Here is a 15,590-nt window from a genome sequence, read left to right as displayed (position 1 = left end):
TTACTTTCCATCAGAAAAAAATGTGAATGGTGCAATCTCAGACCAGCCCAGTTACAATATGATTACCTTGAGTGTTGTTGCCTAATTATCGCCTTGTCATCAGCCTTTTAATTGTAATGAGAGCTAACACATAGGGAGTGCTTATGTGCCTTGAGTACTGGGTGAAGAGCTTTACTTATGTTGTTCTTCACAACAGTCCCGTGGGGGTTGTCATCCCTCTCATTTTACAAGAGAAAATGGGACAAATAGCACCAGACAGGTAGAGCCGGAGTCAAACCCAGAGCGAATCCAGGACCGGGCTTCCAACTGGGTGATTCTGGAGTCTGGAACCAGCAGCGAGGACATCGCCTGGCAACTCGTCAGAAATGCAGATTCTCTGGCCCGTCACAGACCTGCTGAATCACACTTTCGGAGTGGGGGCCCAGTAGTTTGGGAGTTAAGAAGTCCTGTGGGTGCGCCTGACACTCGTCCAAGTGTGAGGACCACTGTTGTAACCACTGTTCTCACTCCTGCTTCTGTTTCCTACTCCCTTCCCTATGCCCTAGGATAGAAGAATCCAGACACCGTCTCCTGGTGATGCTTACTGTGCGCCCAGCGCTGTGCTAGACTTTTCATGGACTTCACCCCACTTCACCTCGTACATTTCTCTAGCTGTACTTCCTCCCAGATGTTATTTTCCATCCTTTACAAATAGTTTGCCTTTGCTTTCCTTCTTTGCTATGTCTGGCTTTCCCACACCCTCGTATGTTGCAGGGGCCAACTATGCATCCTTGTACAAGTATGGTCAGCGCCTAATTTATCCTGGTTTCCTACGCCCACCTTCCAATTTGTTGTACTTCGTAGAGTTATGTTTGCATTACTAATTAACAAAAATATTCAAATTCAGTTCTAAGATGATTCATACTCATGTTCGTTCATATTCAGTGTATGCGCTAATGAACTCCAGCTTTTTAAAGAGGTTCTCCTTATCTTGTGGCTGTTCAAAAATTCTTGCTGGATTTACTATTGCTTTTAATGTTTCTTGGCATTAATAAAAATACCAGCTCCATTGTCATTATGACAGGAATACTTTATATTTCTGCTTTCCAAGTGACAGTCCCTTCATTCAGTGGATCATCTGTGTGGTTCATGAGCATTTCTTAGTTCGGTATCATAGGTGACCAATTTGCCAATAAAAGCCAAGCCAGCCCAGGTGCTCTCCTGGTCCCACATCCTTACCTCAGTCTACCACTCCCCTCATTGTCTCCAGGCCTACACTGGCTGAGCCATTGGTAATCTATCACCTTTGGTTGTATCCTTTCACCAATCATAGTCTCTCTTGACATTAGCTCTAATACACCGTATCTCCGTCTTGTTGGACAAAAGAGCAAGCTTTGCTTTAGCAGTGGTATCGCTCTCTTCCTTCTTATTTGCATGGCCAGTGTCCTTCTACATTGTGGAAGGAAATTAAATAGCCTTGGCACAGCCCGGCAAAGGCATAGTGGTTGCCATCAGCATCTCGTGTCCTTCTAGGTAATCACATATTGATTATTTGATGAACTGTTCTAGTATCTCCCTGGGATATCTACCAAGTCTGTAATTACACTGTCCCAGTTGTCCCTTTGCTCTGTTGTGGTCCTCAGGGTTCCGTGACTTCTCAGAGACCAGGCTTAATGATGCTTCAGCAACCCCTTACTGTTCAAGGACACAGGCCAGATGCTATAGTATTTCAGTATTCTCAGCTGTGCAGCAATAGAAGTCAACACTTCCTGACTTCATGCATTTTGATGTTTTAAGTTGGCATTGTTATGCCATAGATTAAAAATTAATGATGTTCTTCTCCCGGTGCAGCAAGAGATGGAAGGGCAGGCACACAGAGAGCTGATGTGATCCACCATTCAATTAAAAGGCCTTTGCGGCATTGGCGAGCTCTCAGTCCTGAGCTGACTATAAGACGTCCTGAAACCGGTTTTTGAGAATGGTCTCTAACTTTTGTTAGTCCAGTACAGGCGCTGACAAACAAGAGCCTGCCGACTATTTTTTTGTGAAGAAAGTTTTATTCAAACAGCAACGCTCATTCCTTTACATGTTGGCTGTGGCTGCTTTTGTGCTCCCACAGCAAATTGAGTATTTGAGTCAGACGTCCTCAAAGTCTAAAGTACCGGATGGGTCAAAAGTAGGTGTACAGTTCTGATACGTGAAGCACAGTTTATTCTTGTATCCTTGTTTATTAATTGTTGTATGATTTTCCATACGAACAACTACAAACCTACTTTTGCCCACCCTGTGTTTACTCTCTAGCCCTTGCCAGGAGAAGTTTGCTGACCCCTAGTCTTACACTAGAAGTAACTTTGAAGAGTGAGTTAATACATGCAAAGATCTCAGAATAGTGCCTGACATTTATAGGTTGGAAGTATTGGTCTTTAATTTTTACCTTTTCCAAAACACTATAAAAACCTTAGGAAAAAAGGGAATTTTAGTCCTTTCATTTAGGATGCATTTGATCCCATTTTAAGAAATGCTTTGACCTTCATGTTTAACACATAAATTGATGAAAGAGGCCAGGGCAGTTACAATAAGCAAGTGTTCTTTCAACTGCTTTGTGATGGTCACTTTCTTCCTGACAAGAAACGGTGGCCTGTTGGAAAAGGTGGCATAGCCCTCCACCAGCGGGACATTAAAGATGTGGGTGGAACCTGTTTATCTGGAAACACCATCTGAACATGTGGCCTAAGCTCACTTTCTTTAACTTCAAGAACAAGGCTGGTGTTACTCTCCTTTTAAAAGCCTATATGTTATCGAATTTGGGGGAAAGAGGGCTGTGTCTGAAATTTACTATGAAATACATCCAAACAGTGTTGGATTAATGGGTGACTAGAGGGGTGAATAAATAGTTATTTCATAAAGCAAGTATAGTAAATGTTACAGAATCTAGGTGGTGTGGATATGCAGGTTTGCTGTAAAAGTCTTTCATTCCTTCTGCTGGATGAAAATTATCATAACAAAATGTCAAGAAGAAAAGGCAAAGATTGTGTAAGAAGAGCAATTGCAGGTCCTGGCTGGTGTGGTTCAGTTGGTTGGGTGTTATCCCATGCACCAAAAGGTTGCTGGTTCAATTCCCTGTCAGGGCACATGCCTGGGTTGTGGACTCAATCTCCAGTAGGGGGCATACAGGAGGTAGTTGATCTATGTTTCGCTCTCATGTTGATGTTTCTCTCTCTCACTCTCCCTTCCTCTCTTTCTAAAAATTAATTTTAAAAAGAAGAAGAAGAAGAGCGATGGCAGGATGTGCTCTGACCCAGGGAACAAAAACCATCTCTTGGGTGCACAATCCCAAATGGCCAAAAGGTGCCTCCATATCAATGCTGCTGGAAGCACAGCAAGGCTAGCTCAAGAATCTTTAACAAGGAATAATTTGTCAGGAAAAGAATTTGAGAGTAAAAACAAACATTAATAAGGTGTTTTCAGTCTTATTTATTGCCATGTTGGGAATTATTCTGGGGTAGTGCCTATTATAGAACTGCCAAATTAGACAATGTTTTTAAAGAATAGAGAACAGGATTCTGGATCTTATGGCATCATAAACTGGGTTTCAACCCTAACTCTGCGGCTCACCTTGTGCAGGACTAGGAGCAAGTGAATTTACCACTAGGAATTGTAGCTTTCTCATCTGTAGGAAGGTGGCAAAGGTATTTATTCCACCTTCCTGGTGGAAGAATAAATGGTACAGCATTCTGAAAGCCAGGACAATCTCTCCAGACCTTGAGTTCTCATTGGAAGCAATATTATCCCCAAGGCAAGGGAATTGGTTCCTAAGGGGCAGGCAACAAAATAGTACTCACTTAGTGTATAAAGCACAGATACACATATGGAACATAAACAGATATTCAGCCTCCCTATAGTATTAATTTTTCATTGGGAAGAGAGGATAGGGGAGAAAAAAAATTGTGTAAAAAGGGTCCATAGGAGGCTATAATGCAAAAACTATTGAGAATATTTCTCCAGACAATATTTAATTTCTACCATCTCCCACATTCTGTTCCTCTTTCTTTTTCTTTTGATAGATTAATTTTATTCATCAGTTTGAACACAGACATTTGAATACTTACAATGAACACTTACATTTGGATACGCGTACATTTCTGAAGGAGGACGGAGAAAAGAACAGGGGAGAAGAATGAGAATGATGGACGTTGTTTGCCTTTTCCAAATTATAGAGTATCACTTAACCCAAATACCATTGAGCTTTAAAGGGAGGAATTTACTAACAAGAATGAAGAATTAAATGAGTGTACTCACACAATCTTTTTGTCCCCTAGAATCTTAACAGCAACATTAGTTTTCTCTTGATTTGATTCGATTCTATTGGGTACTTCAAGCTCTTTGAGCTTAACAGGTATGTGGAGAATTTAAAGAGACTTCCAAGAAGAATAATGAAGATGAATTAAGGACCGGAAAGCAGGCTGTATTAGAAAAGGTTTAAGAGAACAAGTATTATATGGTGTGAAGAAGAACAGGCAACCAGGTGGCACAGAGATAGCTTTTAATAGAGGAAAACTTACCCTGTGGAGAATATTCTCAGATTCTCATTTGCACTGAAGACCAAAGGAAGGACAAAAGTGTATTTTGAAACAACAGTGATATGAGTTAGATAGAAAGATAAAATTTAATTCTTAAAAGATTTGATTAAATTTTGGGTTTTGGTTCTTTTTTTTTAATAAGGTGCCTGTCTGAAGGAAGTATCAGGAGGAGGCCAGGTTGACCGACTCCATTTGATCCTCCTACCTGGTGGGAAGCCAACCAGCCACTCTGGCCACAATGGCCTCCGTGGGATTTGGCTTGGATGGGAGGAAAGAGCCATTGTACCTGGAGCGGTGGCTTCAGGATGCCAGAGGGTGGTTGTAAAATGCTAGGCAAGGAAGTGTCAGGGCAGAGCCAGAGCAGCACACGTAATTGTGTTGTCCCAACAGGGAGAGCCTGAGGTGGGTGTTGGGAGCCAACACGTGGAGCCAAGGAGGCAGTGCCGGGGAAGACATAGCCATGACGCCTGGGTCCACATGAGCTGCCAGGTGGTGGTCTGGGCCAGCTGGAGAGGCTTTTGGGTGTTTCTGGAAGCTTGCTGTGAGAGTGGATCAAAAGCCACGAAGAGGTCCTCAGAAGGTGTGCCTAGCTCCTAGGAAGGTGTTCATCTTCTCCGTGTTTTGGAACTGCAGCCCAAAGTCATTCCCAGTCCTGGTTGTATGTCAGTATCCTCTATGGAGCGTGCTAAACCTTACAGCCACCCTGGCTCTGGCCCTGGAGATGAGGGTTCAATGGGACTATCACTTAGGATTCTATTGTGAACAACAGAAACCAAATCTGGCTAACTTTAGCAAAAATAAAAACCACACACCAACAACAGTAACAAAAATGACAGAGGTTGGTTGGAAGGTTATGAAAAAAATTCTCTGAAAGGAAAGCTGAACAATCAGGGCCTTTGGGATGGGTATGTGAGGCAGGACATCTCTGGGGATCCAGGAAGCAGGATGGATGCACCTCTGGGCCGTAGAGTATGATGGCTAGGGGCCCTAGCTTTAGAATGATAGAGTCTGCCTTTATACTCTGCTGCTCTGTGCCTCAGTTGATCCTTTGGGAGTGGGTATGATCGAGTTGTACCTACTGAGTAGTCACAAGGATTGAATGGGTTAATATATGTGAAGAAAGTGCTTAGAACAATGCTTGGCCCATAGTAAATTTTTAATAACTATTGACAATTATTACAGTTGTCGCTATTAGGCTCTGCCATGCATGTGAATCAACTCTGTTTCTCTTAATAGTTTCTCCTGCAAATTCAAGAGTTAGAGCATCCCAGTGGCTTATGTTGTTTCCCATGTTCACACCTTGCTAGAGAATAGGGAGACCTTGATTAGCAGAGTCACTGACTACAAGTCAAGGTTGCTCCCTGTGGTCTCCAGTCTTCACTCCTTGGAGATAGCAGGAAACAGGGAGGGGAGCTAGTTTTATCCTATAGCTTAGTGCTGTGGTCGGCAAACCGCGGCTCGTGAGCCACATGCGGCTCTTTGGCCCCTTGAGTGTGGCTCTTCCACAAAATGCCACATGCGGAAGCGCACGTACAGTGCGATTGAAACTTTGTGGCCCATGCGCAAAAGTCGGTATTTTGTGGAAGAGCCACACTCAAGGGGCCAAAAAGCCGCACGTGGCTCGCGAGCCGCGGTTTGCCGAGCCACAGTTTGCCGACCACTGGCTTAGAGGCATAAAGCATCAAGTATGAGGCACCAGGACTGCCAATATTTTCACAGAGGCCCCCTCTGAAATTTCAGTAAGCCCAGAAAGGGGATGTGGGGCCATGAGCAGCGCTATCTTTCAAACCATCTATTGCTTCCATGAAACTGAGCTCTGTACCAACCACACGGTTGCACGCTGGGCAACAGAGACAGAAAGAGAGGAGTCGATCCCTGCAGGAGCTCACGTCTAGATGTCCTAAAGGCCAACAGTGCAAATCGCAGTAAGATCATGGCCCTAACTCGGCTTTTCTAAAGTTCAGGAGGAGGGTAGGAAATAATCCCTAAGCTGGTGTGAGGCGGCCAGAGAAGATTTCCCCAAAATGGCATTATTTTACTTCTTATGTTTAAGATCAGTGAGATTTTGCCAGGTTCGGCCATAGATGAGTCGGAGACCAAGTATTAGAATGACATGCAGGGAAATATTCTGACCAAAGAATGGCCTAAGTGACCAGGGTGTGTTTCAGGAACCACAGGGAGTCCTGTATGAGGGACATAAAGAACTGGGGAATGAGGATATGAGGATGTGGCGGGGCCAAGAATGTGTGTGCTAAGGCCATACTCTGGATGCCCAAGCAAATCCTGTATGAGGGACATAAAGAACTGGGGAATGAGGATGTGGCAGGGCCAAGAGTGTGTGTACTAAGGACATACTCTGGATGCCCAAGCAAGGCCATGTTAGGAAGATCCTATATGCCATTCTTTTATTCATTCCGTCAATATTTACTGAGCACCTACTGTGTGCCAGCTCTGTTCTAAATGCTAGAGATTCAACAGTAAACAAAGCACAAAAATCTCTGCCCTTGTGTAATTTCCATTTGAATGGGAGATTAAAAACACACATACAAGTGAAATATGTAGTATCAGGTGATGATAAATGTATTAGGGGAAAAACAAACCAGAGAAGAGAGATGGGATATACCGAGGAGAGGGAATACCACTTTTGGGTAGGGTAGTCTGGAAGGTCGCACTAAGTTGAGTAGGTTTGACCACATGGCAGTGAGGAGCCGGTGAACAATTTAGAGCAGGGAGCAACGTGATGAGGTCTGCATTTTTCGACCTCAGCGTGAAAGATAGACTGGAGAGTGGTCAAAGGTCAGACAGGGAGACCTGGAAGGTCACTAAAGTGCCTGACTTGTGTGCACTCACAGAACTTAGCAAAGCCCTGGGTAACCCTGTAAGGAGGTTTATTGCAGAAAGACTGGCCAGTAGATTTTTTGTTTGTTTGTTTTTATCATACATCCTAATCAAGACAGGAAGGGATTCACCTCACAGTGCCCATCAGAATTCCGGAAGCTTTAAAGGAATGCCACGAGAAAAAATAAGGCCTTAGGTTCTAGATGAACAGAAACAGGAGACTTTAAAGCTTGCTCAGTTTCCATCCCATACTATGCTCTTCGACTGGGAGAGTGTACATTTCAGCACTTCCACTTTCCTTCTCTCCTTTTCAATAGAGAACTTTCATTTTTAATTAGAGCGGAATTAGCCCTATTTATTTATTTTTTTCTGGATGAAATCGCCCCAATATCACCAATACAAATCCTGTCATCAAAACCCATTTCTCTACATTTGATCAGTAGCTCAGAAAATCCAGCCGTCTAGCTGCCCTGCCTAGGAGGTTGCTAAATTGAATTTTAAAATTATTTCTATTAAGCAAAAACTTAACATATACCAGCTGCTGAGAGATTATAAGAGCTTTGTTTTTTCAATAATTGGAAACCTTGTTTACAGAGGACTCACAATATTCTTTGGATGTCTTTGTGTTGAATATAAAAGAACTTGTGTTTATCTAGGCAATGATAATCTGACTATAAAGCAAACTCATTTAAGGATTATGTTTCCTGTCTCTCACTGTGCAGCTGTCACCCGACTGTTTCTTTCAAGCTTTGCAAAGTGCTGAGAATGTGTCCTTAACATTAGAAGGAGGCATTGGAAATTAACCAGGTAGCTTGGAATACACGCACTTCTAAATGACAGGGGAACAGTTGAGAGAGGCAGATTGATCCCTGGTTCTCATTTGTTAACTCATGGACAGAATTCAGTCATCACAAAGAGATTTTAAGGCGTTCAGTCCTGGCAAAGAAAACTGCAGGACAATTTGGACAGTCCAGTATTTAAGCGAAGGGCAGCACTGTGCCCTAGCGATGAAGTCGCTGGCACGGGTTGGTGTCTGCTCTGAAGAAGCACCCGGGAGTGAAAGGGTATGTGCTTTGTTTGAAGCCAGTTGCTAGTCCTGTGACCTCACGCTCATTGTTTAGCGGTTCTCTGTCAAATAAGAGAGCTCATGTGCCCCCCAGTGTTGTTGGGAGGCTTAAATGAGATAAATATTGGAAACCTAAGGACATTCCTGGCACAGAGTAGCTACTCAATAAATGATAACCTGTTACCGACTGTGTTCCAAGCCTCACCATTTTTATATGCATTATCTCACCCAATCTTCAAAACAGCCTTATTAAAGCAGCGCATTTTTATAACTCCAGTTTTATTGAAAATGGAGGAAAATGAGATGCAAAGAAGTTTAATAACCTACTGAGGGTCACCCAGCAATTAAACTGACAGCAGGGCTCTGCATTCGTAGTCTCTGCCTCGCTCTGCGAACAGTCAGCACAGGCAGCCTTTGCTCTCAGAACAGCCCCCACCGCAAATCTCGAATGTTTGCTCTAACAACTTACAAAAAGTTTTAGCCCATATCCTTCTTCCAGTTGAAAGCCTGCGATGACAAGTTCTCCTGTGGCAGCTGCTCAAGCTTTAGTGTGTACGCAACCCCTTCGACGTGCTGACTCAGCATTTCCGACCAGCTCCCAGGTAGCGCCCCTGCTGTGGAGGCTGGTCCCCGGGCCACACTCTGAGTAGCAGGGCTGCCAAGAGATGGAAGAAGGTCTCTCTCATATCTCAGTGCTCTGATTAGCCTCGTGTTTAAGTCCATTAGACATATTTTCCTGCCTTTTTCCCTGAGGATATTGTCCCTTAGTATTTGTTCAGTCCTGGTACCTGGGGGCACTACCAATGCAGGTCCAATTTAGAGAGTATTTTTCAAATCTTTGTCAATATTATTTCATGGTTGGTTTTTATTATAGTATACTAGAGGCCCGGTGCACGGATTCATGCACAGGTGTGGTCCCTCAGCCTGGCCTGCGCCCTCTCACAATACAGGACCCCTCAGGAGATGTTGGACTGCCAGTTTCGGCTCAATCCTTGAGGAAACTGGCAGTCCAACATCCCCCGAGGGATATAGTAGTGTGTGAAGCGGTAGGTGGCCAGGGAGGAGCCCGAGCCTGGGCCAGGCGCATGCTGCTCCCACTCATCCCAGCCCTGCAGTACCTGGTACTGCTCGGTAATGCTGCTGCAGTGGCAGGAGAGACTTGCGCCACCGCAGCTGCGCTCGCTAGCTGTGAGCATGGTATCTGGCACCCGTTGGTCAGCTGAGCAGCGCTCCTGCTGTGGGAGCACACTAACCACCAGGGGGCAGCTCCTGCATTGAGCGTCTGCCCCCCCTAGTGGTCAGTGCACATCATAGCAACTGGTCAACCAGTTGCTTAGGGTTTTATATATATAGATGCTCAGTGTAGAAGCATAAACAGTCCCTATTCTATTCAGCAGTGGACTGCACACAGCTCCTATGAATGACTCCATTAAGTGTTAGACAATTATGTTATTGGTGTTTAAATAGTTTATATTGGGCAGAAAATCTTATCAGATTGTTGTATAGTTTTTTAAAGGCATTTTAGTAATATTTTGGATATTGATATTTTTGAGTGTTTTGTCTGCATCTAAGGGCACCTTGAAAAAAATGTGGATGCCTATGATTTTTCTAGGGTTGTTCAATTTAAGCTCTTGTGTGGTTAAAAGCTCAGTGAAGTGTGGAGATGGAGACTGTTTCAATTCCTGTAAGCAAAAACTTTAGGAAAAGGAGAGGGTTATTGTTTGGTTTTGATCCCAGCCAGTATTTCTCTCTTTAAGTTAACAAGGACAGCTGTACGACAAAAGGAAAAGAGATCCAGTCCGACCAGGAGAGCAGGGATCAGATGGATGCCCACACCTCTGTCTTCCCTTCTCTTCCCTTTTCTACCTTTCATCTCCCCCTATGAAGGGTTGCCAGAATTAGAAAAGAAGACATAAAAACAGGTTGCCTAAGTACATTTGAATTTCAAATAAAGGATATTTTAGTATACGTCTCCTGCAACATTGGGGACAAATTCCACGATCATATTCCAGGTGTAATCTCCCACACACAATTCAATGCTCTTGTTTTATCTGCTCATGGTCTTCATATTCAGATTTGTCCCTCAGTTAGATCCAACTGTCCTCTAGGCAGGGTCTTATTTGGTCTCCTTCAAGGCACCATAACTCTTGGCTTCCCTACACGGGCGGAGGTGACGGAGGCTGCGTTAGATTTCTTAGTATGTCTTCCTGCTGCACATGCAGAGCACCCCTGAGCTCCTCGGACCCTTCCTCTCACGCTTGGGAGGTCATCACTTCAGGAACGATTGCAGGGCTTAGCACAGAGTCCTGAACACAGTAAGTTTTTATGATGGATTAATGAACTGAAAGCAATTTGTTGTCTGAAGAGTCAATTAAATTCAACATTGATTAGCTAGTTACCTGCATGCCAGCAGTTAGAGGCAGGCTCTCTCTACCATGCTGCCCATCGGGGAGGTTAGATGACTCTTCCCTTCTGGGGAGATAAGAGGATAGAGAGGAAAAATGGGTTGGAAGCTACCCCCAGATTTGCAAATGTGTGTTATGACTCAACCAAAAAGATGGAAATAAAATTGTCCTTCTACATAGGGAATCATTTTAATCCTTCTCTCTAAGAATGCAGAGATAGTATGCCTTGTCTGCCTCCACTGGCTTTTCTGGAACTAAATTTCTTCTATGCCATGTAGGTGTTATATTCAGATACCTACGGTATCATAAAAGGAAGAAAGAACTTTGAAAGCCAATAGAATGATATGAATGACAAAATGTTCAGCTCATATTGAGAAGCTCTCCGGCACGTAGCGTCATGGTATACGTCAGATAACAAGGTGCCGTTTTGCACTCGGTGCTTCTGTTAATGACATGTTTTAGATCTTCCTCTGTAAGTGACACTGAGCAGGCTTCACACCGTGAAGACTGAGAGTTATGAATGCCCCCCTCTCAGTTCAGTGCTTTTCAAGTATAAAATGTCATATTGAGAAGCTCTCCGGCACGTAGCGTCATGGTATACGTCATGGTGTGAAGCCGTTTTGCACTCGGTGCTTCTGTTAATGATATGTTTTAGATCTTCCTCTCTAAGTGACACTGAGCAGGCTTCACACCATGAAGACTGAGAGTTATGAATGCCCCTCTCTCAGTTCAGTGCTTTTCAAGTATAAAATACACAGGTGAGTGAGCACCTACTTAGAAGTGTCCAGATGATTAGTTTTATGCCAGTCAAGCTTGTCCACGCAGGATTGTGAATGTGGCCCTCAGATTCCTGGCTCCCCCTTCCTGACCATTTCTCTCTAGCTCCCTTCTACCCCTTTGGGTCCCCTGCATCCTTTGAGGGGTGGAGGTAGGACAGTACCTTGAGATCCCACCTCTTTCCTGACCTATGAGCCCTGGCCAGGTGGCTCGGTTAGTTGGAACGTCTTCGGTGCATCAAAAGGTTACAAGTTTGATCCTTAGTCAGGATGCGTATGGGAGGCAACCAATCAATGTTTGTCTTTCACACCAGTGTTTCTCTCTTTCCCTTCTTGTCTCTCTAAAATCAATAAGAGGTGAGGATTAAAAATAATTCTTTAAAAACCTCCCCATTTGACTGTAGACAGAAATAACTATAAATAAAACAGCTGCAGGCTCATATTGTACGCTGTCATAACATCAATGGAAATTCATAACTTAATGTGACCCCACTGTTTTCTAGTCCCTGGAGTTAGACTAGAAGAACAAAAGCTGATCATGAGAATTCCTGCTCATTTCTCCCCAACTCCAACACCAGGAACATCAGAAAACAAAGTTCTTGTGAAAGTAGACTAGTCTATATGAGATAAAAATTCCATGGGTTAATAACCCCAAGGCAGATGCTGTGATTGGAAAATCTTTTCTGAAAGGCTTGTGATGTTTGGTCGAGTCATAAATCTTGTCCTCTGCATCTATATCTCTGGTGTCAAGTAATTTTAGTCATTAATCATTTGTTGAAAAAATAAGAATGTTAGAATATTGACTTTGCATGGGAAGGGACCAAATGAAAGTTATTTTTTAACCCAGATGCACGCTTCATTTTTATTGTAAATACATAATGAAACAAGTGGGTGAAGATTGAAATAAGTGCTTATGTTTTATTCATGCTAAAAATATTCCTTGTATATTTCAGGATGAAGCCTTGTAATATCTTTATAAGTTCCCGAATATTAAAATAAGCATCACTTTGTTTCCTTTGAAATTCTTTTATTAGATGATTGGGTTTGGGTGAAGAAGAAGCCTAAATGATTAGAGCAATATGATGATTCTAGAACTTTCCTACCCTGGACAGGGGAATGTGTTGGTTAACTCCACAGATTCATGGATCTCTAATTTTGGGAACAAAAACTGTAATAAAATTACGACCAGGACTCCAGCTCCGTTTGTTTGAAAAGCATTTTTATCTATCTGATTTGAATTCAAATGCATTATTAATATTTTTCTTCTTTTTTAATATAGGTGGAAAACAGACCAAAATATTACGGAAGAGAGTATGTATTATGCTATTCTTTGTTTTAATAATGTAGTAAGGAGTCAATTCATATGTCATTTAACTATAAATATTAAGAAGCTTCTAATATAAGGTCTTCATCAAATGTCCACTGTGCAGGAGTCTAATAAGAATGATAAATGTAATGGGACCCCTTTGTATTGCATTTTCTTTCTAAGACTCAGGTGCTTGGCTTCTGTTAATGTGGGAGGGGGAGTGTCTCCTGCTACATACACCCCTCTCCACAGAAGCAGCCAATGAGGCCCAGGCAAGTGTTTGAAACGTGAGGCAGCATTTTCCATAATTGAGACTTTGTGTTTTATTTCACTTTCTATCTCAATGTTATATAAACATTTAGGGTGTCAAAGATCGTAAACTGTGGCTGAACTCCTATCTTTCGTGCACCCCAGTAAATGCAATACTCAGGAATGTCACCCCCACGTCCCCACAGTCTCATAAAACCGAAATGATCATTTCCCTTGACTTGGCTATATTAGCTAAATTGCCTTAATACCCTCATTATTTCCTCCCATTTTCCTGTTCATTTTTAGTCTTGTTTTGCTTTACTCTCTCAGAAACCTACTGCAAAGCAAACAAACATCATTATTCAGTGGTTAAGTCTGAGGCCTCGAGAGTAGCTCACAGGGCAGGCAGCACAAGCTGAGCAGGGGCAGCTATCAACTCTCTTTCTTCCCACATCCAACTGGAGGAGGCCGTAAGGAGGCCTAGTCTCCTTCAACTCCACCTTCCAAGCTCTCCCCACCAATCCTACACCTTCTTCCTCCATCCCCTTACCCATCAGAGCTTCCTCTTCCTGATGAATGACCCTCTTAGTTGTCCCGGGCCCCAACCACTTCCTAATTGCCACGGCTGCATTTCTGCGCCTCTTCTCCAAGCTTGGGGATTCAGCGGCCCCTCTGGAGCACCTGCGGGAACCCAGCCTCCGCTCTCATCCACCCCACGTCCCTCACGTCCCTAATGCCCAGCCTCGTTAGATGTGTTTGTGCCTTTTTTCCCCTTCAATATGCTGATCTGGATTTTGCTCCCAGAAAGCACAGTTTATAAAACAAGAGAAAATGAAAACCGCCATATACTTCTCCAGTGGAACAGTGTCCGACATGAATTCCAAAAGGACCTCCATTTATTTTGCAGTTTTTATCTTTTGCAGGAAATTTTTGTTGAATAACCCTCTCATTCTCATCCTCCACTCCCCAAACCTTGTACACACTGCAGTGAGAGGAGGCCCAGGGCACATTTCCTTGACCACATAAAAGGAGCATGTATCAGAGGGAGATTCACTTCAGAACTTAAGGTTCTGTATTTTCCTTTCTTTTTTTAAAATGAAAGCTTTCCTGTTGTTGTTTTTGTCCCATTCCAAAAGTAATGCTCTATTCAAGAAACATGTATGTTTTTTTCTTAGAAGGAATCACACACAAAAACTGTTGACAATGGCACATTTAGGGAAAGAGAATATTTATTTACTATTTTATTTTTATTTCGTTAGTGGCTTTAACTTTTTTGAATTTTTTCACTGTGCATAGATATTATCTTTGTTCTTAAAATTTTTAATAAGTTAATACCTTCTAATTTGGGGAAGTTAGCAACTATGGGACTCTAGATGGTGCTGCAGTGAGAGGAGGCCCAGGGCACATTTCCTTGACCACATAAAAGGAACATGTATCAGAGGGAGATTCACTTCAGAACTTAAGGTTCTGTATTTTCCTTTCTTTTTTTAAAATGAAAGCTTTCCTGTTGTTGTTTTTGTCCCATTCCAAAAGTAATGCTCTATTCAAGAAACATGTATGTTTTTTTCTTAGAAGGAATCACACACAAAAACTGTTGACAATGGCACATTTAGGGAAAGAGAATATTTATTTACTATTTTATTTTTATTTCGTTAGTGGCTTTAACTTTTTTGAATTTTTTCACTGTGCATAGATATTGTCTTTGTACTTAAAATTTTTAGTAAGTTAATACCTTCTAATTTGGGGAAGCTAGCAACTATGGGACTCTAGATGGTGTACAACACCCATCAGCTGACCGTGAACAAGACCATGTGGACTTCTTACCTCCTCCTTCCAGCCTCTGGCCTCACTTTCTTTTCACAAAGTGAGACATACATGTCATGGGTATTTTAAATTCCATGCATAAAGGGGAAGAGGAGCCACGGACAGGGTCCTCAGATTCACAGACCTGTGATTTTCTTTTGTGGAACAATTGAATTTAATTTGGTTTTGACACTCATAGGCTGCTAGTCATCACTTGAACACATCAAGTCAAGGTCATTAAAACTTACTACATTTAGGTTAACTGCCTATTCGGTATATTCCTCTACCCCTGAAAGAAACATGGGGCAGGGGCATCAGGTCCCTGAGCCCTCTGAGTGTGCCTTGTCCTGCTCTGGTCACCCCTGCCCTGCCCTGCCCTGCCCTGCCCTACCCAGACCACGGTCAGTCACACGGTCAGATTGTGTTCTGGACAGCCCAGCCTCCAACCTCCTGTGACACCTGCGTTTGTCCTTTCTGACTCCGGTGTGGGAACCTTCCTGATGCCCAATGTCCCTTCTGCCCTCTCCCTCTCCCACCCTCAGGGGCCCGGTATCAGGTCTCTTTGCTCAGGCTGCCTGTCCAGCCCTT

The 15,590-nt window shown here is 43.1% G+C and overlaps 1 protein-coding gene across 1 annotated transcript in view; it reads left to right on the top strand.

Annotated features, from left to right (window-relative positions):
- Positions 1-15,590, top strand: part of CHN2 (chimerin 2) — a 122,714-nt gene that overhangs the window by 38,141 nt on the left and 68,983 nt on the right. Inside the window, exon 4 of the mRNA XM_005862954.2 lies at positions 12,924-12,955. Coding sequence (XP_005863016.2) covers positions 12,924-12,955 — 32 coding nt within the window. The remainder of the gene's footprint in view (positions 1-12,923; positions 12,956-15,590) is intronic.

The sequence above is a fragment of the Myotis brandtii genome, unplaced genomic scaffold, assembly GCF_000412655.1.
Source record: "Myotis brandtii unplaced genomic scaffold, ASM41265v1 scaffold17, whole genome shotgun sequence".
In the NCBI taxonomy this organism is placed as follows: Eukaryota; Metazoa; Chordata; class Mammalia; order Chiroptera; family Vespertilionidae; genus Myotis; species Myotis brandtii.
This window is presented reverse-complemented; position numbering and strand designations above follow the sequence as displayed.